The sequence below is a fragment of the Ostrea edulis genome, chromosome 1, assembly GCF_947568905.1.
Source record: "Ostrea edulis chromosome 1, xbOstEdul1.1, whole genome shotgun sequence".
Classification (NCBI taxonomy): Eukaryota; Metazoa; Mollusca; class Bivalvia; order Ostreida; family Ostreidae; genus Ostrea; species Ostrea edulis.
The window spans coordinates 106304215-106328917 of NC_079164.1; the positions used below are offsets into that span (position 1 = coordinate 106304215).

A 24703-nucleotide genomic window follows, 5' to 3' on the forward strand; every position below is an offset into this window, starting at 1 on the left:
ATCTTTGTTTTGAGTACAACTCTGAGCAAGCTCCCATCATACTCTAAAAATCTTGAGCATGTACTCCATTTGAGTATGAGAATGATTTTATGAAAGTTTTATAACCTTCAGTTTTGAGTATGAGTACTATTTAGAGCACAGTTTGAGTATGAAAATGTGCTCAAAAAGTTTTATAACCTCCAGGCCAGGCTATCTTTCTTTCCTTTTTTCTAGAACATCAACATGAGGCTACTCACATGTAGTCTGCTCTGCAACAGTTTTCTTACATTGTATTGTAATTGACACTTGGCAGTAATTGTAGTCGCATTAGAAATATGTACCCCTGTCTTTAACAGATTTGAGTTAGTTTCATTTCTATGCATTGGCATACTAGGTTTAGAACTTTGAGGTCTATATTCATGTCTGCATATTCATGTCTATATTCATGGTTGTAATCCAGTACCCCAAACATTCATTGTAAAGTTACAGTACTGTATTCAATTCAATAGTCTCATTATTTTTCCAGTTCTGTGTCAGTTTTCTCCTCTACAGATGTTCACAAATTGTACTGATGACGGGGAAAAAAAATATCTGAAAAATTTGATTCCATTATATGTATGCTTCATGATTTGTTTTTTATTACGGGTGGGGAAGCTCTGGTTTATATTGTAAGGTTTTAATCAGCATGAACAATTCGATCTGGGTCCTTTAAGTAAAACTGTCTGTGTAAAGTTTTTCATTAAAGTGATATTTGCACATTGTGTTGTTTATGAATGCATTTGACAATTTAAATTGAGTGGAAAATTTTCTGTAGCAACAAGGCTACAAACAAATTGATTTTTCTTTTAATGATAACGATTAATATTATTTCAGTCTTGCTCATAGAAATTTGTTACATTGATAAATAACAAAATTGACACTGATTACAGAGTTTCAAGAAAGCTAACAATGAAGTCTGAATTTTGATTTTACTGTTGTTCATTGAATCCTGTAAAAAAAATTTTTTTTGTTGTTGTTATTACAAGTAAACACAATAAATTTTTAATACCATGTACTGTTTGATTTAGTATTTTCAATATATTCTTCTAGACATGTTTTTTTGCACTATAAACAAAGGATATGATCTCAATGCGGAATTAGATAATGCAGCTTGTGTGCACAGTCTTGCCCATGCATGAAATGTGGTTATGAGCAGTCGCATGAGTCTCAAATAGTTAATAAGAAACTTGGCACTACATTCTATATGCATGTGACATAAAACAACCTGAAAGTGTTGGGGTATAAATGGTTATTTTTAGTTGCTTGTCGCTGTCCCTTTTTATACTCAAAAATGACTGTTGAAGATAAACTGTTTGCATAATACCTAAGCAATTTCTCGGGATCAATTGATGTATATTTTGAAATCCTGGTAAATTGGAGTGATTCATTTCTTTTAAACATAATTTTTTTTAGTAAACTGTGCAGTTATTTGTGAGCAAGATTCATCATTACGAAAATTTACCATAAACAAGACGTCTCTGTTGAGATTGTAGCTCCACCAGTATAAGAGTAATTATGCAATTAGGGATATGCTCTTCGCAGGTTAGGGTGTTTGGCCTTTCCTGGTGTCCCATTTGGTGCAAACGAAATTTTCATCATTGACCAATGCCTGTATGGTTTGGGAAGCCAGGAAATCAGATAACACGAGAAATTTAAATATCCCTAAACCCTTCACCAAGCCATATCATTTGCTGTAGAGTTTTCGAGTGTGGGTTCTGATGGTGCAAATTTAACATAATTTCGATAATTGAAGATATCTTGAATTATTTTGAAGATATCAATTCAATTATTGCAAGCAATAATTGAATTGATTTGCGCATGAAATCTATTATTGCTCTCATCAATTGAATTGATACACGGATCAATTTGATTATTGCATGTAATAAATGAATCTTAATGTGCATCGATTGAATTAATGAAAGCAATAATTGATTTGATGTGCGCATCAATTCAATTATTGCTTTCATCAATTCAATTGATGTGTAGATCAATGTGGAATCGTCATTTCGAGCTCGGTACAAATGATTTGATCTCTTTAATTAAATTGAAAGTATTTACTTTTTGTATAAGGAATTAATGCACGAATTTATTATTTTAAAGATTGAGAGCAAAAATTGAATTGAAGTTGAAGAGACCAACAGTTCAGTTATTATGTGCAATAATATCATTAATTATTTTAAGAGATCTTTAATTCAGTTAAATTGATATCTTCAAATTTCAACTATTTGAGTTTATGTTAATTTGGCACTCCATACACACCCACAATGCAGATAGGGTGCAGTAAAATGTTGTTTTGACCTTGAATTCATGCACGGATACAGAGGGGGACCGGTAGTCCGGATTTGTCAAGAGGTTCGGTCCCTGGACCCTTTGTCTAACAAATCTCGAGAGGGGGGAGGGGGAGCAACATGAGGTTTCTTTATGATATTTTTTCTGGCTCGCTTTCGCTCGCCAATTTCATAAAAATTCTTACATAAGAGAATTAAGGGCCCCCATCGATATATTTTGATACAGTTGATCAAATGATATTATTTACAATGACAATGAAGTGACTAATTATGTTACTTTTTAATTAGTATATTCATACTTATTTCAGAATTACTGGATATGGAAAAGTAACCCAATAAATACTGGTGATGAAGGTAGCAATCATTGCCGAAAAATTTTTCTGCAATGCTACGCGAGTTATGCAAATTTTTTCTGCAATAATTTTTTACCTTCATCACCCGATGAAATAACAAAGAAAGCATTTTATTGTTTGATTAAAGTCGCAAGAGAAGGTTGGAGTTCACTGAAATTTCCGATTTCAGTAAGAGAAATCGCTAACAAAGGGTGCTCTTCCTCTTATATGAAATTGACCAATTCTTCGCCGTCTGTTAGGGAAGATACAAAGTCCAGGTCAGCCAAATGACGTATCGCATCAAAATCTTGCACCCATTGAGGTTATTGGGGATGGAAAATGCTTTTTTTTCGGTCGATTTCGAATTCATTGTTTGGTTCGCAAGGCAGACATGTCGAGTCCGTTGTATTGTGATGAACATTAACAGGTATCTCCGCCAAGATACATACACATACATGTCGTTCAACTGGACGGATTTGCAGTATTTTCTTGAAACGTCCTTTTCTGACGAAGCTAGGGTGTCAAATGACACGACAAAATCTCTGCGGAATGAGATTACGATCGGGAAGACGGCTACTAATCTTCATTGATCCATATCTTTGCATCTGCAAATGCCTTGAATCGATCTACTTTTACAATATTTCCATCAATACAAAATATGGCAATAAACAGGGATATAAATAATCAGACAATACGTCCTCTTTCTCAACCTTCACTACAGAGTTCTGTTTATTATGTGGACTCATACTTCCAATGCAAATAGTCAACTGCGGACCAAACATCTCGTATCTTGTTACAAGTAAGACGATACTTCTCGAGAGTCCGCCTCAGAAAACACAGGAAGTCTCGGATGATTTTCCTGCTTAGGATTGTCATTCCAATAACCCAAAACAATCTCGACAAAGATGTGCAAGGTAACGACCCGGATGTGCCAGGTAACGACCCGGATGTGCCAGGTAATGACCCGGATGTGTCAGGTAATGACCCGGATGTGTCAGGTAACGACCCAGATGTGCCAGGTAACGACCCGGATGTGCCAGGTAACGACCCAGATGTGCCAGGTAACGAACGACCCAGATGTGCCAGGTAACCTGGATTTGCCAGGTAACGACCCGGATGTGCCAGGTAACGACCCAGATGTGCCAGGTAACGACCCAGATGAGCACGAGAAAGAAAACAAATTGGCAAAGGAATCGACAAGTAACAAACAGCCACTCTCGGGATTCGACTTAGGGGAAATTTTTACTACCAGAATATCGCTTTCCTCTTTATCATCATCAGAAAAGGTAAAAATAGCAGAAACTACACTTGACACAATATCATCGCCGTTCAGATCCGTTTTTGTTGGGAAAAATAAAAGCACCATGGATGCAAAAACACAGATGGCTTATTAATATACAGTCATAAACTGCAAGGTGGTCTGTGTAAAATCTGTCATCTTTTCCCAGAAAAACGATGGCATTCACCAACTTCAAAAAAGCAGTAGACAAGGATGGATGCCTGGCAAAACACGAGAATTCCGATTATCATAAGGCGGCAAGTCTAGAGTATCAGACTCTTAAAACAAGTTTGGCAAAAACAAAGAGTACTCTACCGTACAAAATTAGTAAATAGTGAACAAAACCAGGAAAGGTACGACAGTTTTAAACATGAGGCTGTTGTCAATGGTAACGGAAGCGATTGTCCTCTGTGGGAAACAAAATGTTCCTCTGCTTGGATACAAAGACGATTCAACCAATCTAATTAGAATAAGATTTTCTCAAACCGTGACACGAGAAGACCTCCAGTGTAACGGTTAGAGAAGATCTGATTTTTAATTAGATTGCGATTCAACAACCACTGCATCCAATAAAAAGTAACTTTCTTGCTATTCTGAATCTTCTGGCAAGTCATGATGATCAGCTGGCGAAACACCTAGAGGGATCCAAAGAAATGAAATATGTAACTTTTATCAGCAAGAACACTCAAAATGAAGTCATCAATATCATTCGTCAAAATATCCGGAAAGAAACACTGCGTAGCCTACAAGCTAAGACCTTCTCCTTCATTATCGCAAATGAAGTGACAGACAGAATTGCAAATAATGACGTCTAGATATTGTGTTTGAGGTTTCTTGATGAAACAGTATCGGGGACAATGATTCAGGAAGAGTTTTTTGACTTTGTTCATATAGAACGTACCATCAGAGCAGCAATATCTGCCAAAATTATCGAAAATATGCAAGTGAATGGTCTGTCTGTTGCCAATATTATGACGGTGCTGATTCAATGGCCTCTGAAAAACGTGGAAGAATCAAAGAACTGAATAGGTTGTCTGTGTATACACACTGCAAAAGCCACGTGCTCAACCTGAGCACCGCACGTGCTTGCAAGCTTCCTCCTGTTAGAAATATGACTGATGGAATAAATTCTACAATCATGTTCTTTGATTTTTCACCGAAGCGACAGCGATACTTTGAGCATGTGCTGTCACAACAAAATACAGAGGTGACCAGATAGAAACTGACAGTCTGTGTAAAATGAGATGGGTTGAGAAACATGCTTCGACACACTCAAGAGCATGTATGTTGGCAATGCATTGTGTTTGCAATATATTGTTAATCCTGGACTCGACGACAACCAAGATGACATGTTCAGACGAAAGTCACTGAAGAAGGCATTTTGACAACATTGGCATCTTTCTCTTTTCTTGTGACTTTTGTGTGCGTTAAGGCTGTCCTCCAATCAATAAAGCCAGTCGCAACCAAGCTTCAAAAACATGACTTAGATGTTTACCAAGCGAACAGCGTACTGCGACAGTGAAGGAAATGCGCACAAACATCGACTCTGAGTTTGAAAGTTGGTTTACAGAAAGCAAAAAGATGGCTGGTGAGTTGGGGATCAATGTAAAGATCCCAAGATTGTGTGAGGGACAAACACACAGAGGGCAATGTTAGTGATAGCACTGATCCCTCTGATTATTTAAGGCCAATATTTCTATCCCCTTTCTTGATTATTTATGTCAAGAATTGAGTTGCAGGTTCCAGAAAGATGTCCCCGGATATTCAGTTTTATCACTGGTCCCTGATCAAATGGCTAAACTGGGCTATTCTGGCGTTAGTCGCTTAGGAAATGACCTGGTGGTTTGAGGAAAAGACTTGGAAAGTGTACACCCTGATCGGTACTGTTCGAGCGAAGGTTGGCTGAGCAAATATGAACGAAGGGAACAGACCCGACAGCTTGATCGCAGTGTTTATAATTACAGACGGCAATATCTTCCCGGACTTTGAGACCCTCCTGCACATACTCTGCACCTTACCAGTGTCCTCCAGGGTATAGTGACCTCCAGGGTATACCGACCTCCAGTGAAGATGAGCGCTCTTTTTCTGGCTTAAGGACAATTAAAAGCTACATGAAATCAACAACATTAACATACGAGCAATATGCAAAATAAGAGAAGGTTGTCATGTATATTGCTTGATTGATTAAGCATAGATATAAGATCATCTCTCTTAAGGAGGTATGCTACACCAGAGAAATTTGATATGGATGAAAATTGGAGGATATGTACAACAAATATTTTGAATTTCAAAACTTTCAAATTTACTTTACTTAGTCAAAAAATGAATTTTTAAAAACCCCTGTGTTATATATATATATTGAGAGAGAGAGAGAGAGAGAGAAAGAGAGAGAGAGAGCACTAAAAATTACCAACGACACTTACAATGGTGAATTGTCAAATTAAATTTGGACGACCTGTCTCGAGCGTCAGGACTGATCGATTAGAACAGGCTTTTCTATTGCCACACATTACACTCGATAATTCTAATATGTAGACGTTTTGTTTGTTATCAGCTTTTGTGGTTTAGTGGTAGTGTTGGTGTTGGTTTCCTTTTCTATTTAGTTTTCTTTTCTAAGTAAATATTCTATCGTCCCGAGGAAGGGACAGGTCTATGGAGCGCCAAATTAACATAAACTCAAATAATTGAAGATATCATCAATTCATTTGATGCGCGCAACAATTGAATTAAAGATCTCTTCAAATAATTAATGATATCTTCAATTCTGAATTATTGCGCCCATTAATTGAATTGATGAGAGCATTAATTCTTCAGCTGAATTGATGCTCGCTTTAATTGAATTAATGATCTCTTCAAATGAATTAATGATATCAACAATTGAATTGATGCGCGCTACAATTCAATTGAAGAGAGCAATAATTGATACAAAGCGCGCATTAAATCATTTGATGAGAGCAATAATTGATTTAATACGCGCATTAATTCAATTATTGCTCTCTTCAATTGAATTAATGATATCTTTAATTCATTTGAAGAGAGCAATAATTCTTTTAGAGAGAACTATATAATTAAAGATATCTTCAATTCAACATATCCACAATTGAATTAATGATATCTTTAATTGAATTGTTGCTCTCTTTAAAAAGAATTGATGCTCGCATAAATTCCTTCTACAAAAGCATTGTAAATGATTTAAAGATATTTTCAATTGAATTAAAGAGATCATCAAATTATTTATACCGAGCTCTAAATTAATTATTGCGAGCAATATTTCTACTAAATTGATACTCTCATCAAATGAATTGAAGAGAACAATAATTGAATTAATGCGCGCATCAAATCTATTATTGCTCTCATTAATTGAATTAATGCGCGCATCTATTAAATTGAAGAGAGCAATAATTGAATTAATGCGCGCATTAATTCATTTGATGAGAGCAATAATTGATTTAATGCGTGCATTAATTCAATTAAAGAGAGCAATAATTGAATTGATGATATCTTCAAATAATTGAAGATATCTTCAATTATTTGAGTTTATGTTAACTTGGCGCTCCATACAGGTCGTCCCGAAAATTTGACAATTCACTGTTGTTCATGTCGCTTGTCATTTTTAGTGCTTTTTAGGTCACCAGAGTAAACTCGGATGACCTATTGCTGACGTGCGTCGTGCGTTAACAATTGAACATTTTTAACTTCTTGATAACTAATAGTTCAATTCTTTTCATATTTGGCATGAATCATCGTTGGGACAAGGGGGACATAAATTGTAAATTTCGGAACTCCAGCACCCCTAGGGGCGGGGCCAAAATTGACCAATTTTCAAAAATCTTCTCTACAACCGCACACTTGTAAGAAAAACTAAATGCATAGTGATAGAGAGCAGGAAGGCCTCTACCAAAATTGTAATTTTCATGATCCCTGGGATAGGGGTTCTGACGCTAGGGCGGGGCCAAACTTGGTATATATAGTGTTTATGTGTAAAACACTTAAATAGCATCTTTAGTGTTATTGATACTAAATTGAAACTAAATGGATGTTTAGAAGGGGAAAAATCAGGTAGTCCTTTACCAAAATTGTAAATTTGATGATCCCAGGGGTAGGGGTTAAGTATCAGGGTAGGGCCAAAATGGTCAGTTATTAATTGTGTGAACAATAGAATTTTTAATTTCTTCTTGATAACTATCTTTCCAATTCTTTTCAAATTTGGTATAAAGCATCTGTGAGACAAGGGGGACATAAATTATAAATTTCAGGATCCCTGCACCCTTGGGGGCTATGCAAAATCTGCCCAAAATTGACCAATTTTAAAAAATCTTCTTTTCTACAACCGCACGTGTAAGAAAAACTAAATGCCTAGTGATGTATAGTAGGGAAGCCTCCACCAAAATTGTAAATTTCATGATCCCCGGGGTAGGGGGTTTGACCTCAGGGCGGGGCCAAACTTACTATATGGTGTTTATGTGAAAAACACTTAAATAACATCTTCTTTAGTGTTATTGATACTAAACTGAAACTAAATGGATATTTAGAAAGAGCAGATAGTCCTTTACTATAATTGTAAATTTGATGATCCCCGGGGTAGGGGTTCTGACCTCAGGGTGGGTCCAAACTTAGTATACAGTATTTATTTGTACGTTTTTTGCTACTGTATAAAATCTAAATGCAAACTTAGGAATAGCAGAAAAGGATGTACAAAAAATGGTAATTTTACATATCTTGTTTTATACTGTTGCTGAACATTAGAATAAAGATCCCTTCCTGCTCAAAGTAAACGTGCTCAAAATTCATTGGTAACTTAAATCATTTTAGTATATCAAGTACATATGGGTGTATTGGATAAGATCCTCGTATGTACACAATTAAAGTGACTGCACCAAACAATATTTTTCCATATTTTATTACAATCATTACTGTAAAAGCTGTACAACAGCTTATCTAGACTATACAATCTCCGTGTGAACTTCTGGGAACGTTTGGATTACGATATTAGCCTTGGAAAAACCTCCCTTTCACATAAAATCAATATTGGAGTGTTTAAAAGTATGTTAAGAAGTAGAGAATTTTAGATTTAAAGGTGCAGATTTTAATCAAATAGTCAAAGAGTTGCGATCAATTAAAAACAGGCAATTGTGTATGAAATTACAGGTATAACAACAAACTTGACCACATTCTTTTTGCGCGACTCTGTAGGTATCTAACAAAACCAATCCAATTTAGCTGATAAGTCTAGTCTACAAAATTACATGTAATTCAAGAAGTAGATAATTGCGATACATTTTTTTTTAAATGTATCATGCAATCAAACTTCGTAATGATTTGACATAAACGTGAAACCATTCGTCCCACGTGCATTACTGACGGATGTATACGTGACAAATAATTCAATGTCAAGGTTAGGCGTATCTGTTTGTTTTAATTTTGTTACAAATATTATCAATCAACATATTTTCAAAAATTGAAGTTTTGGGTTTTGTAACTTTGGATTTTCTTGAATTTTGCAATTATGTGTTTGTCCAACTCTCTATTTTGATTTCCTTATAGGAGTTACTTGTATGAGATTGATCACTGTTCGTTGTTTTCACCTTTGCATGTACATAATTTTACGCACTTTTTGCCTTGTCATTGTTACGACAATCTATTGATATTATAAGAGAAATATTTGTGGTAACGATTTTTCCTGCATGGATGGTTGGATATTGTCAAGCGTATTTTAGAATATTTTGCTCTTTGTGTATAAAAAGTTTATCAACTTTTGATCCCGTGGGAATCTGGGTTAGAAAGGGTCCTAAGTACCCCTTGTTTGTCGTAAAAGATTACTAAATGGGGCGGTCCTTCGGATGAGACCACAAAAAACTGAGGTCCCGCGTCACAGCAGGTGTTTCACGATAAAGATCCCTCCCTGCTCAAAGGCCATAAGCGCCGAGCATAAGCCTAAATTTTGCAGCCCTTCGCCGGTAATGGTGACGTCTCCATATGAGTGAAAGATTCTCGAGAGGGACGTTAAACAATATTCACAATCAATCAACTTTTGATATGCTCCCTATCAAAAAATCATTATTTTATAATTATTTCACTCATCAAAGGTTACATTATCGTAAAGTTTTAACTCTTTATTGGGGAGAGGAATGGGTTCTTCGTCCTTACAAATACGCTTTGATATGTACTGAATGCAACATAGGCATGAGATGCCATTCAGTACAAACACCTTTTCCACGTGCATATAATAGTTCACTTTGAAGTCCGACGGCTATGTGAGAAAAGTGTTTTATCAAAGTGATATAGTTGTTTTTTTTCTTTCTAAAACTCAAACAAGAACAAAACATTCGTTGCTATCCAAATTAATTAAAACATCGGCTGTGTTTTAGTATGTATTATCACTATAATAGAAGAAATCTAAACAAAATTGAAAGGAGCCATTCTAAACTGTTATTATCACACCAGTTTTAGTGCAGTCCAGTCAAAAACTGATAATCCAAGTGTACAAAGTATATAAAAATTTCAGTACAGATCTTTGTCTGTCTTTCTTACATGAACAGCAAATCATATGACGACACAATCCACTTCAACAACAACCCAAAAACACGATTTTTTCCCACCTTAACCATTGCAGCCTAATGACGTGATTTTCGTCTTAGTACACAGTATACACTTTTATCATGTTCTTTTCAACATCCACGAGTGATGATTGATACTGGGTGACCATGAGATGATCACCATCGGAATGGAGGGAAATCTTGTGTGGATAGGAAATCCCATCACTGATTATGTTACCGATGACATCACCATCCGTCGTCATCAGCAACACATTGTGAGACTTGTTTCCTGCAACATAGACACGAGTTCCAAGGACAGCGATGCCTTTTGGATTTTTCAGCGTACCTTCATCCTGAAACTCCCACCTTTTCTCTCCGCTTGTTGTGATGGCGATAACTGACCTTCTATATTTGTCGGTGACATAAAGGTTCTTCCCTGATTTGTCCATAGCTATGTAATCAGGGAAGGACAACAAATCACGATCTGCTGAATCCTTACAGATGACCTTTAACTCTCTCCCGTCTCGAGACATCATTTTGATGCAAGGTGGTTGCGAGTAGCAGCAGACAGCAAACTTTTTGTTCGAAAATGCGATGCCCCAACATTTTGCGCCAGTTTGAATGGTGGAAATACCAAGACAATCGTTCTCTCGAACCTGATAAATTTGAATTTTCTTGTCTGATGGAAGACTTACGGCAACCTCGTTTCCATCGATGACTAAAACATCATAGGGTTTGGCAGATAATACCTTTTCGCCAAGCCATTTGTATTCTTTATTGAATAGCTTCAGCTTACGATGAGTCTGAAATGTATTACAGTAATGATTGTAATAAAACATGGAAATATTGTTTGATGCAGTGACTTTAATTGTGTACATACGAGGATCTGATCCAATGCACCAATACGTACCTGATCTACTAAAATGATTCTAGAGTTACCAATGAACTCCGCGCCAGTGAAGCAACAGTTCTCCCTATCCTGGATGGTGCGAGCCTTGAAGAAGAAATCAAGTGATGCTAACTTTGGGGCTACTCGATGGACTGGTGTTGTTGACTTTGGTGGAAGAATAAGCGGTGGAAGTGGTGTTTGTGTTGTGTCCGGATGTTTCAGATCTTCGCTACGAGGAGACTTTTTTGACCTTATGGAAGCAATAGGGGATAGTCGAGCTGTGTGAATGCCATTTCCAAGAAATGTTGGAGGAGTCTTCCGTGCGCTAATCGGTGGTGATCCTTTCTTCAGTGATATCGTCGGTGGAGGGGACTTCCGTGCGGATAATGGTGTCGGAGGAATACTTCGGAAGACAAACGATTCGTCTTCAATGTGATTCTGCTCCGTCTGTTGCTCCAGATTGTAGGGAGGGGCGATATGGACAGGAGAGTATGTAACAGTGATTTTTCCAATGTCTTTCAGTGTATTCGAAATTGCTTGGAGTTGCTTGTCTGGAGCAAAATTCATAAAGACATCCTTCATTTCACGTGTTATATCGGAAAGGGTGTTCTCGCAGACATGGACTTCGTGTTTTACTTTGTCTGTCGTTAATAAAACATCCGTATCTGAACCATGCTTAAGAGTGTTTTGGAACAAAGACAATGCGTTGTCAGTTGTGCTGGCGATACCGTCACAGCTGTCAATGTCAGAATCGTAGTGGTTTTTCTCTTGTATCTTTATGTTCTTAATCTCCTCGGTCAATTTGTATTCTTTAGCTTTTAACAAATCATTCATTTGTTGACGAAGACCAGCTATTTGCTGGCGTAGTTGAAATGACGCATCTTCAAGGGTCTTCGAACTATGCTTTCGGTTTTCTGAAATCCTGTTTGCCCAGTCTCTTTGCATCTTTAGTTTCTCAATGATAGCATCGGCCTCGAGCTTCTGCTTGTCAGCTGCTTCTTCGCAGGAAGTGACGTTGTGACATTTTCTGTGATCTAGCGTCACACATGAGGAACACACAACTTGATTATGATCCTCGCAGAAGAAGGCCAACTCTGTTCCTTCGTGATCTGGACACGGGGGTCTGCTGACAGTGTCTTTAATCGGTTGATGTTGAAGATCCCCCATGCTCATCAGGTTGTGATGTTGAGAGTATTTGAGCGATTTGTGGAAAGACTCGCACTGTTCGCAGTAAGCTTCAGAGCATTCCTTGCACCACTTCACCGCGATGACACTGTCATTGCGTCTTGAGCATGAATAGCATTTACTATCCTCTGTCCTTAGACGGACATTTTCCATCAGACTTTTGACGAAATGATTCACTGGGAAAGATTCTGCCCAATAATGCGGGGCTTGTTGTGGATCAGGGGCATCTACTTGACGATTACATTTTGGGCAATTGAATCCTCTCGCCGCTTTCTGTCCTTTGGTGGCTTCTATTATATGTCTGCTGATGCATTCTTTGCAGAAAGAGTGGAGGCATGGCAATCCTACAGGTTCTTTGTAATCATCTTCACAAATTGAACAGGTCAGGAAAGCTTCGGCGACATCTGTTTCATACAACGATCCAGCCATTCTTCATTTGGATCTCGCACTTTCCAAGATAACCTCTCAGGTTCATACAAATCCTCCTTCCCAAAGGAAATCGAAAATAATGTTGGACACGTTACTATGAGAAGACCTTTCTCAATACACAAATAGGTCTATAAATCAACCAGAAAATTATGACACCTTTTAAAGATATTGTTTTATATTGTATTCTCAACAATAGAACCAACTTTGCACATAGTTGAATCATTGACAAACGTAAGGCATGGAAGATTGAGCAATTTTTATTAAAGAACATTCTTCATATATTGAAATGTATAATGTAATACCAAAGACCAAAAATATATATATATTATTGCATTTTCAGTGTATATATATATGTGTATAATAACATTAGTATATAAATGTAAACGCTGTTTAAAATGAGGATAATAATTCTGTTCCTTGCAGGGTTTGTACATGGCTTTAACTTAAAATTAAATACACTTTGCTGAAACAAAGATCAATAATTCTATTTTTCTTGCAGGCTTTGTAAATAGGATCAATTCAAATATATAGATATACACCACTGACTGCCTCTGCATTTTTATTCTGTAAACAACCTTCCGTGACTGAGTGTTTTGTGTGAGGTTTTAGATCACTATCTGCGAAAGAAAATGTACTTATCAGGAATCTACAAACGGCCGAACAAGAATTGCAGGAACTTGGTCTTTTTTTACAACAAGTCTTGTGAACTCTCCTTCTGGGTTTATGAAAGCCGGCTGGGAGTCCGTTTTATTTAAGTTGGATCGCCCACTAGCGCCGTAATATCTGTGTTCTGCCTGTATCTTGAGAATCACAGTATACGTAAAGCCCTTAGACACCACGGGAGGCGCAGGGAACTTGATTTGGTACGATTGCTGCTTTTTACTCATCACGAGTTTTTCTTTACATTTGGCTTTCTCTTGATTGTCCATATCATAAATATTCAAGAATACATCATAGTGCTCGGCGTCATATCCTGTTCCATCTATCTCAACGCCATCTATGAACACTTCCCGAGAAGATGAAAATGCAATGGCAGTAGTCTCGTTGTGCATACAATTCACTGGACCAAACCGCCAATGAAGGGTCTGGTTCTCGCCCTTTGACCTCTTATCCGTCCTAAATTTCTTCACATCTTGGTTAGTTCCGTTAAAATAATTCTGTAAGTTCTTTTTCTCCTCCGTTGACAGAATGTCGGATTTAATCACTGTTTTATTGTAATAATTTGCCTCCAACACCGGGAAACGGATGTAGTACAGGATCCCACTCAGATAGTGCCGCTGATTCTGCGAAGAAACCACGACACCATTTCGTAAGCACTCTTGTTCGGACCACCTTAAAGCTGCGTCGAACACCACTTCTTCCTTAGTATCGAGTTTGTCCGACTGAATAATTTCCTTGACAAGGGAGGCAGGCAGGTTACCAAAACTACCTGACCGTAAAATATCTTTTGGTTGATGCCAAATGTATTCCAAGCATTTATTTTTCAACGACAATTCGTCAAACTTGTCTGCCTCCTGGAGAATATTACAGACGTTACACGTAGTTAATCCATGTTCTAGCACACGTCTACACTTTTCCTCCAGTCCCGTTAAACCATATTTTCGGGCCGAATACAAAATTTGTATAGCGTTCTTCGTCTCTATTTTGGTATCTTCACAATATATGTACCTTGAAATGATAAAATACATTGCGAGCATTAAAAGATCAAATAAAGCCTTTTTACAAGATTACATGCATCGATCTTTTTAGGTAAAAGTCAATATTCTATTTATTAAAAGAAGATCTTAAATTATAGTGGTTAATTCTAGTATTACAAAATTCGGTCAGAGGCCTTACTCTAACATATGTTGGAATATGTCGTTTTCTATGTCAGGAATAGCTATTTTCTCGTCCGGTTTCTCCGCCATAGGCCCAATCAACATGGCATAGAAAACACAGCTACGGCTGACGAGAACATAGCGATGTGCTCCAACGACTTGGCGTTTTTCCCCAACCAGAAAGAACACGTCAAAGGCGATTTCGTTGGTCAACATATGTCGATTACACTCTGCTAATGTTTTGCTACCTTGCCAGTCATAATGTGCTGTCATGTCGTCCGAACCTGAAATACGTAGAAGAAGCTGTATACATGTATATGGTTAGAAAGATACGTATGTTACAGAGTAACGCGTATCATAGTAACAAACATCAACTGAGAAGTCTGGATAGGTACTAACGACTATAAGGAGACATGTACTAACTAACGACTACTAAGGAGACATGTACTAACTAACGACTACTAAGGAGACATGTACTAACTAACGACTACTAAGGAGACATGTACTAATTAACGACTATAAGGAGACATGTACTAACTAACGACTACTAAGGAGACATGTACTAACCAATGACTATTAAGGAGACATGTACTAACTAACGATTATTAAGGAGACATGTACTAACTAACGGCTATAAGGAGACATGTACTAACTAATGACTATTAAGGAGACATGTACTAACTAACGATTATTAAGGAGACATGTACTAACTAACGATTATTAAGGAGACATGTACTAACTAACGGCTACTAAGGAGACATGTACTAACCAATTACTATTAAGGAGACATGTACTAACTAACGATTATTAAGGAGACATGTACTAACTAACGGCTATAAGGAGACATGTACTAACTAATGACTATTAAGGAGACATGTACTAACTAACGATTATTAAGGAGACATGTACTAACTAATGATTATTAAGGAGACATGTACTAACTAACGGCTACTAAGGAGACATGTACTAACCAATGACTATTAAGGAGACATGTACTAACTAACGATTATTAAGGAGACATGTACTAACTAACGGCTATAAGGAGACATGTACTAACTAATGACTATTAAGGAGACATGTACTAACTAACGATTATTAAGGAGACATGTACTAACTAATGATTATTAAGGAGACATGTACTAACTAACGGCTATAAGGAGACATGTACTAACTAATGACTATTAAGGAGACATGTACTAACTAACGATTATTAAGGAGACATGTACTAACTAATGATTATTAAGGAGACATGTACTAACTAACGACTATTAAGGAGACATGTACTCTAGCGCATCAAAGATTTCCGAGTCGATAGTTTACCTGCTAATGATTTTAAACACTCCTAATTTTAATTCCTCTACCAGACATTAAGAATGAGATTCCCATTCACGGACAGATCGAAACAGCTTCAGGCACAAATCAACCGCGAGTTCCGTTAAAAGAGACTATCTCCATGAAAAACTGTATCTTCGCATGCGCACTTCGCACAAGTTGCTCAGATCCAAGACAGCATTCAAAGAGAAACTGACACAGTACGGTGACAAATGTTTCCTTCTATTTAACAAGCGTCAACCGAAAAGGTTCAAATGCATATCGGATGATTTAAACAATTCATAATGATCTCAGTCTGTTATCGATTCATGCAGAACTGCCACATCAATACATTGTTAAGAAAAGTTTTAAAGCTCAAACAATGAATTCTAATGCCGTAAAAAAATACAGAGATGGCGGGCACCATTGATTCGAAATGGAGTTTGAAGAACGAACCGACAAGCCGCTCATTACGTACAATGAAGCTATTAAGAGTGCAAGACATCGGGTTTGTATGGTCTCCAGTAATTAGTTTTCGTTATTCAAAGGACTCGTCGATAAATTGAAAAAATAAAATCCTGTCCATGGTTCCAATATACGAGATGTATTTAATACAAGGGACCAGAGTGCGCTTTTATTGAATTTCTGGTCTTCAATTGTGTTAAAAGTACGCTGTGGTTGCTTTAAAACTTTGAATGAGAGTGAACTGTGCAGCGAAAGTACATCATTTAACAGCCGATGGCATTCAGTTGGCAATTTAGAGATCAACTACTAGATTTATAGATAACTAATAGATTATGCCGGACACCATTTTAAATTGTATTATTCATGATCAACAGTTTGTATACTTTATTTTGTTGACGCTCATGTTTGGATTATTTTCTTTCTTTCCTACAGAAACGTGTTTGCATAAAATCCTAAAATTGATCCCTGTAACTCTCAATTGTTGCAAGTTTCAAATGGACGTGATTCATGCACCAGCAGTCCATCAAATGCTCGGGTTCTCGATAATACATTGCTTTGTCTATAACAAAGCAACAAATGATTGTCATAGAACGGGTATAGACCACATGTGACGTCAGCAACAGCAGCATAGGATCGCTTCATCCAATTGCATTATCTTCGTCAACGATTCACAACAACGTCACCCACAGCATCTGTCATCCCAGAGATGATCAGACTCTTCACAATGGATTTTACAGATTTTATAGGACTTGAAATATGTCTCCAATGTAGTAATTTTTACTTTTTTCTGTAATTTTTTTAATAAAATGACGCAAAATTTATGGGTTTTTGGAAAAAATATAAGTTCTCCCATTAAAAGTCATTCAATAAATTAAAAGATTTTGTCATATATTTCTCCGAGAGTGGAAGAAATTATTGCTTCTTTTATCGTTTACATTTTTCTAAACAAGAGATCACGAAATTTTAGGGGAGAGGCGCTGGCTGCGGCCCCCTTTAAATCCGCCACTGTCAAATGAGTTGTAAAACAACAAGGAAACAAACTTCCAAATACGGTATGGTGAATGAAACATCCAGCATTCATAGTCTGTCTCTTCGATCGGTTGTAGATGGATCAACATTTGCTAATGTGATCAACATCACGATACAACATCCATAAAGATTGTATAATATTGATCATTTCATGACTTTGTGTGCTTAGTTGCGGATCTAGAAGGGGGATACGAGATCGCAAAACCCCTCCCCCATCTTTCGTTGAACAGAAATGGTCATTTCATTTTTTTAAAATAAATACTTGGGGTTGAAAAAGCACTATCTTGGGCGGCAACCCCCCCACCCTTTGAAAATTTCTGGATCCGCCCCTAAAGCTGGTTATCAATTGTGCATCTTTTACTAAATATCAGGAAGCTCCACAGTACTGATCAGTTATTTTCAGTGGCGCGTGTTTGCTTTTTTAACTAAAGACTATATATAGGATCTAAATCCCAATCCGGACAACCTAAATCTTTATACAATCCTTTGCCTGAAGCACACGAGGAGAAGAAATCAAGCATCAGTTGCAACACGGGTTGCCACGCAGTTAACTTGACGAACTAATCCAAATGCACACCCGTCTTGGGTAAAGATACCGAGCGCTTGAAGAAAAAAATGATCGAGTTCAAACCAATGTCCATCAGTGGGTGTTTGTGTTACAAAACCTTCAACAAATTTTGTAGTGAATACCTACCTGACAGAGGAGGAGGAGGAGTTTTAATGAGCGGATCATCCCTGTACAATTTCTTAATTGTCTCCAAGTCCTCCATTTTCAAAAACCTTTACCGGATTCAGAGATATTGAAAATACCACGAGAGTTGCTAACTGTGGGCCTTCGTACGCACAACCATTAATCAAATAAATCGAACAGGAGTGACTAATCTCACTCTAAAAGTCGACCGATAATCCTCTTATAAAACAAACTGATAAATGCATAAGGTGTATACCAACCAATAGAAGTGTATCCGCCTGTTGGAATCTAGCACCTGTTCAGTTTTTGGCATGTATTTCTGGTTACCCGCTGCTTGAAGATTTGTTTTTCGTATGACACAGTTCGTTATAAATAGGAAAGGTTGTACTTCAACAAAAATTTAAAGATACTTCAATAATGCGGTCACACAAATCCGCTAATGATAGCTATACAGATAATTTCGATACGTCTTTTTTCTATATTTTAAATGTGCATACTCCATTACACCCAGGGAGTTTTTTAAATTTGAGCGACAATCTAATTTGAAATATTTGAGTTGCTTTTTAAAATTTTGTACGAATGTTATTTAATCGTCGATTATAGAGCTTGGAAAGTATTGTCTAATGAAAATCAATAAAAACGCGTTTGAAGACTGTTTACTTAAAACAAATTTGAAAGACGAGACTGAACGCCTCGATCATTTTTCTTCTAATTTCAACAAATTCAAACAAGTCGAAGCAATACTTTATATCAATATGACAAAGGTCCATTATCGGCTTATCATACCGGTTGAAATTCATGTGATCCGTAGACAACTGTCGTCTCTACATTGTTCCAATGAACGTCTGTATATAAAGTAATCAACTGTAACCACATGAGTACTTTGCGAAGACTCAACTTCTCTCCATTATGTTCGCAAAGCCTTGACATTTTTAAAAGATGTTAGTGAGATGTTACAGCGATCAAACATTTACATCCTCTGTACTTAGCAAACCATAAAATTATTAAACCAGAAAGGATTGACTCTCATATGTTATTGCAGATTGAGTAGACAAGAGGGATCCGCCTCTCCGTCCTCCCGCACATACCCCCCCCCCCCCTTCTGCGCCATTTCTCTCTCATCTCTTCCTAACCACACCTCCTACCCCCTTTCTTAACCCCATTATTTTCCTCCCCTATTACTTTCACAAATATTCGCACTTCTTTCAAGGACTTTAGAAACATTATACATAACCTTATAGAAAACACAACTTTAAAATTCTTCTTGACTACCGGACTGAGAGCACAGTCATGATGGACAAGGTTGTCAATTTCACGGTCCCTGATTAAAGGGTTCTGGCTCTAAGGGGGTGTCTATGGCTTGTATAATGAAACTGATTTATTTCTTTAAATGTCTTCTTCTCAAATCCTGAATATCAAACACACAGGACATCTCGTATCTATCAATATGTAGCCGTTGTATATTGATTGATACACGATGTTCTGGGGTAATAATTTATGATCTATACCTAGGAGACGTATTGATCATATGGTGAATATGGATTAAATCTTTTTAAAGTCTTCCTACTAACTCGGGGTCAGGGTTAGAATAGGTCCTCAGTATCCCTTGCATTTCATAAGAGGCGACTAAATGGAGCGGTCCTTCGGATGAGACAGTAAAAACCGAGGCCCCGTGTCACACCAGGTATGGCACGATAAAGGTCCCTCTCTGCTCAAAGGCCGTAAGCGCCGAGCATAGGCCTGGTTTTTGCAGCCCTTCATCGGCAATGGTGACGTCTCCATACGAGTGAAAGGTTTTCGAGAGGGACGTTAAACAACATTTATTCAAACAGACAAATGTGTCCAGGTTCAAAACCTTTGGTCAAGGTCACTAGATAAAACAAAATGGAAGCTGGGAATAACCGTCTTGATCATAATCTGACATTTAGATTTTTGCTGACTATTAGTAATACCTTAGTTAAGCATTTCAAACATTAAAAATAAAGAAAATAGAGAATTAGAAAATTTTCAGCTGAAACCGTGTCCATATCCCTTTAATATAAAGCTATGTATACTTGACTTGCTTCTAAATGAGTGATTTTGGTTAATATTGTAAACAAACGTTACACGTTTTACCTGTGGGTGCAGTCATTACTGTTATTGATCAATGAATGATTGTCATTTCATAAATATTAATGAAAATCGAGGGTTTGGCTGAGGTGCGTACTCCCGGACCCAGAACTCGTGGGTTCTGACGATGGTTAAACCCAAGACCATCAAATACATGAAGATAGTGATGGCTCCTCCGCCAAACACTCGTCATCACGGGTCTTTCGAATACAACTTAATTAAACCCACAGGGGCTAAGCCCGTTTTGGGCCCGAACCCTGTGATACCATAAATATATTTATGGTATCACAGGGTTCGGGCCCAAAACGGGCTTAGCCCCTGTGATTAAACGGGAATGCCTCGTGTCGCGACAGGAGTGGGCATGTTAAAGAACCCTCATTGTCACGGCCCTAAGTGCTAAGCAGAAGTCTAAATTTGTGGCACTTCACCTACAGTTGGTGACGTCCCAATAAAAAAAAATAAAAAAAGTCTTGACAGGGTATAAAAGAAACAACCCTGAAATGCACTATTGCACCCATCTAACTGGATGCTTCCCTTATTAAATTAGTATTTCAAACCAATCAATATGCTCGGTAGGCGAAGCGTTTCAAGAAATGTGGGATCTGTGACGTAATGTTATTAGCAGACGTTATGACAGATCAACTGGGATGATGGAAGAAGTCTCGCCGAACAAGAACTGAAGTCGATTATCAAAGATAAACAATCACAAAATTGTCGATTTTCCAAGTTTAGTGAAGCCGATCTGTCTCTGTACACCCAGGTGCATTTTGAACTGCCTTCTAACATATCTTCGTATTATTTGCATTGTATGACAACAATTAAAAGTTTTAACTTCGTCATCACATGAGAACTAACCATTTTAAAAAAAAAATGTTTACAATTTTCTTATCATGTTCTTTTTACGAAAAGCGATTACTTGGAATGTTTCAACACAACTGTATTGGGCTGTGTTCTGTTGATAGGAAACCAGGTTATCAGAGACTCGCTCTTCCATCTGACATGTAAAATATTGGACTGGCATCCAAACCTTGATCGGAATGCGACCAAATAAGGATTGAAGATGTTTTCGAAGTATTCTACAAGTTGAAATTCAATTGCTTTTCAAACATTTTAGAAATGGATGGAAATACATGTATACACTTGTATGGCACGCCGATTTTACAAAAACAAGAGAAACATAGTTTCACAAATGTCAAACTAGCTTTATCGGGCGATACACACTATAGATCAATTAATTAACGACAATAATCTATATGTCAATTAGTTAATACACACTATAGATTAATACAGAGAACTCATTATACTTAACACACTATAGATTAATACAGAGAATTAACGACAATAGTGTATATGTCAATTAGTTAATACAAACTATAGATTAATACAGCGAATTAACGACAATAATCAATTAGTTAATACATTTCTAAACCATAGTTTAAGTAATTATCTACGTTTCACAAGTCTAATGAAAGGTGAAGATAACGAACAGTGATCAATCTCATAAATCCCATAAGCAATACAAAATACACAGACCCCTGGACACACCAGAGATGGGATCAGGTGCCTAGGAGGAGTAAGCATCCCCTGTCGACCGGTCACACCCGCCGTGAGCCCCATATCTTGATCAGGTAAACGGAGTTATCCGTAGTCAAAATCAGTGTGCCACGAACGGTCTAACAATCGGTGTGAAACACGTTAGACAGCATTTGACCCAATGATAGGTTGTATTGGCAAACTAGATCGTTATAACGACCATAGAATTTGCGAAGTGCTGACTTTAAACAAGACTGTTGAAACCCCCGTACCATCAACTTGTTTGTCAGTAGCTTACCTCGATTTAAAAACTGAGCATACGCAGAACAAGCTCTTGCGTATCGAATCATTTGAAAGATATAAACACCATATGAAGGTGATAATAAAATATTGCTCCATAAATATGGGAGGTTGACGATGGAGAAGGATATAGAGCTCACGGCGGGTGTGACCGGTCAACAGGGAATGCTTATTCCTCCTAGGCACCTGACCCCACCTCTTGTGTCCAGGGGTCCGTGTTTGCCCAACTATCTATTTTGTATTGCTTATAGGAGTTATGAGATTGATCACTGCTCGTTGTCTTCACCTTCCATAAGTATCGTTCCCAACATTAAATATAGTTCCACATTTGATTAACTAGGTTTTTCAGTCGTAAACTATAGTTTACAAATCGTTAACTATAATCAGTTGCACAAAAGTTAGTTAAGTTTAACTGTCATTTAACTTTAAGATAGTGCTATATAAAGTTTAATAAAGACAATAGTTAACTGTCAGTTAAAGATAACTAACCTTCATGCAACAGTTGAACTGGGTTAAACCTAGTGTTACAAATACGAAAATATGTTTCTCTTATTTTTGTGAAATCTGCATACCCATATTGGACTGGAGATCGGCCAGCTAAAAGGTGGCATTGAACAGACTTTTAGCTCAGGAAGTTTGCAATTCTAAACTATAGTTAGATTGATTAATAACTTTTATAAGGAAAAGCCACCCTTACATGTAATACTACGCCAAATTAACATAAACTCAAGTCATTGAAGATATCTTTGATTATTTGAAGATATCAATTTTAATTGCGCGCAATAATTGAATTTATGCACGCATCAAATCAATTATTGCTCTCACCAACTCAATTAAATGCAAAAGGAAGATTTATAGGAAGCAACGCACGATTAATATTAGATATTTTTGATTACTGGGAAAACAATAATCAAGAGGGCTTATTATTATTTCTCGACTTTGAGAAAGCATTCGATTCAGTTGAGTGGAATTTTCTGTTCAAAACTCTAGAAACATTTAATTTTGGAATTAATTTTATTAAATGGATGAAAATACTTTATAAAAATCATATCTTCCGTTTAAAAAATAATGGCTGGATCTCTAGAACATGCCAGATGTACAGGGGAATTAGGCAAGGCTGTCCAATTTCCGCGATTTTATACCTATTTGTTGCAGAAATTCTATCAGATAAAATAAAATCAAATAATTCGATTCACGGTTTTAAAACTAAAAACTTAAAAAATGAAATTAAAAATAGTCAACATGCAGACGACATGACACTGGCTTTAAGTAATACCGATTCTCTAAAACATGGAATAAACACCATTAAAAGTTTCTGTGAATTAGCAGGGTCAAAAATAAATTTCACAAAAACAGAATGTAATTTACTCGGAAACCTGAGAAACCAGCTTGAAACAGTAGAGGGAATAAATGTAACTAAGAAAGCCGTAAAATGTTTAGGTATTTATATAGGTCAAGATAAGATTGAATGTTACAATAAAAACTGGATGAAAATATATCACGAAATTGAAATGTTATTTGAATCATGGAAGAGAAGAAAACTATCATTATTTGGAAAATGTACAATCATTAACTCATTGGCTTTATCAAAATTGACTTATGTTGCAAGCATTTTAGAATTACCCGATCCTAAGTTCATAAAAGATATCACTAGGTTGATATATAATTTTTTATGGAATAAAAAAGATAGAATCAAAAGGAACACATTGATAGGGGATATTAAAGATGGAGGGATAGGTGTAGTCGATAAAGAGTCTAAACTTAAAGCCCTAAAAGCCATGTGGATTCCACGCCTTATTACAAGTAATCATAATTAAAAAAAAATATGCAGAAAGTTTCATCCAAACTTTAAATCTTGACATTGGCTATTTAGCTAAGACTTCTGAAACATCAACTAACAATTATGGCATTCTTAAAAATTTTCCAGTGTTTTATAAACTGGTGTTTTCTTGCTTCAACCTTTGTCAAGACAACACAAACCAAACTCTTAACTCCACTGAAAAATTCCGTCTACAGCCAATATGGTCGAATGCAAATTTTCTCGTCAAAGGTCAATCAATATGTTTTGATGACTGGAAAAAAAGTGGAATTTTATATGTTAAAGACAGGTTATTAAAATCAGGTAAACAAATTTATGATTGTCTTACTAAGAAAACGAACTGGCTATGCGAGTGTAAGATAATAAGACATATTTTTAAAAAATTTGAATTCGCATATGATTTTTCTAAAATTCCCTACATTAAAAATTTTCTATTCTACTTTGATAAAGCATAAATTCCAAAAACCCTCGCTTACAAAGTTAAGTAGAGAGTTCCAAATAACAGATAAAAAGGAATGGGAATCAATATTTTTATTGAAAGTTAAATACATTTGTACTGTCCGTAATTGTCGTGCTCTAGACACTCATAAGAGGAACGCGTCTGTCCAATTCCATTCTTTAATTCTAAACCACATAACTAAGCAATTTCACAAACCGCATGGTTGAGGCTGTC

General features: G+C 36.7%; 3 protein-coding genes and 1 long non-coding RNA gene across 5 annotated transcripts in view; 2 read left to right on the top strand and 2 right to left on the bottom strand.

Annotated features, from left to right (window-relative positions):
- LOC125667822 (uncharacterized) overlaps nucleotides 1–1029 on the top strand; it is a 22009-nt gene extending 20980 nt beyond the window's left edge. The window contains exon 15 of the mRNA XM_048901482.2: nucleotides 1–1029. This exon is cut by the window's left edge and continues 2022 nt beyond it. The gene's annotated coding sequence lies outside the window, so the exon portion shown is untranslated.
- A 9246-nt stretch (nucleotides 1030–10275) lies between these two features.
- On the bottom strand, nucleotides 10276–13113 carry LOC125667792 (tripartite motif-containing protein 3-like). The gene is made up of 2 exons (XM_048901447.2): nucleotides 11364–13113; nucleotides 10276–11256 (listed from the first exon to the last, which is right to left on the bottom strand). The coding sequence occupies exons 1-2, from the start codon at nucleotides 12954–12956 to the stop codon at nucleotides 10552–10554; spliced, it is 2298 nt and encodes a 765-aa protein (XP_048757404.2). The 5' UTR covers nucleotides 12957–13113; the 3' UTR covers nucleotides 10276–10551.
- An 82-nt stretch (nucleotides 13114–13195) lies between these two features.
- On the bottom strand, nucleotides 13196–18721 carry LOC125667804 (BTB/POZ domain-containing protein 6-like). Of its 2 annotated transcripts, none has more exons than XM_048901472.2 (3): nucleotides 18530–18721; nucleotides 14793–15057; nucleotides 13196–14624 (listed from the first exon to the last, which is right to left on the bottom strand). In XM_048901472.2, exons 2-3 carry the CDS (start codon nucleotides 15044–15046, stop codon nucleotides 13595–13597), a joined length of 1284 nt encoding a protein of 427 aa, XP_048757429.1. In that variant the 5' UTR covers nucleotides 15047–15057; nucleotides 18530–18721; the 3' UTR covers nucleotides 13196–13594. The 2 variants fall into 2 exon arrangements, with proteins under 2 accessions (XP_048757429.1, XP_048757414.1); XM_048901457.2 differs by lacking the exon at nucleotides 18530–18721 and adding an exon at nucleotides 18273–18451.
- On the top strand, nucleotides 16256–17419 carry LOC130051306 (uncharacterized). Its single transcript, XR_008799746.1, has 2 exons — nucleotides 16256–16592; nucleotides 16982–17419. It is a non-coding gene; the product is annotated as an uncharacterized LOC130051306 (long non-coding RNA).
- Nucleotides 18722–24703: the final 5982 nt, after the last annotated feature.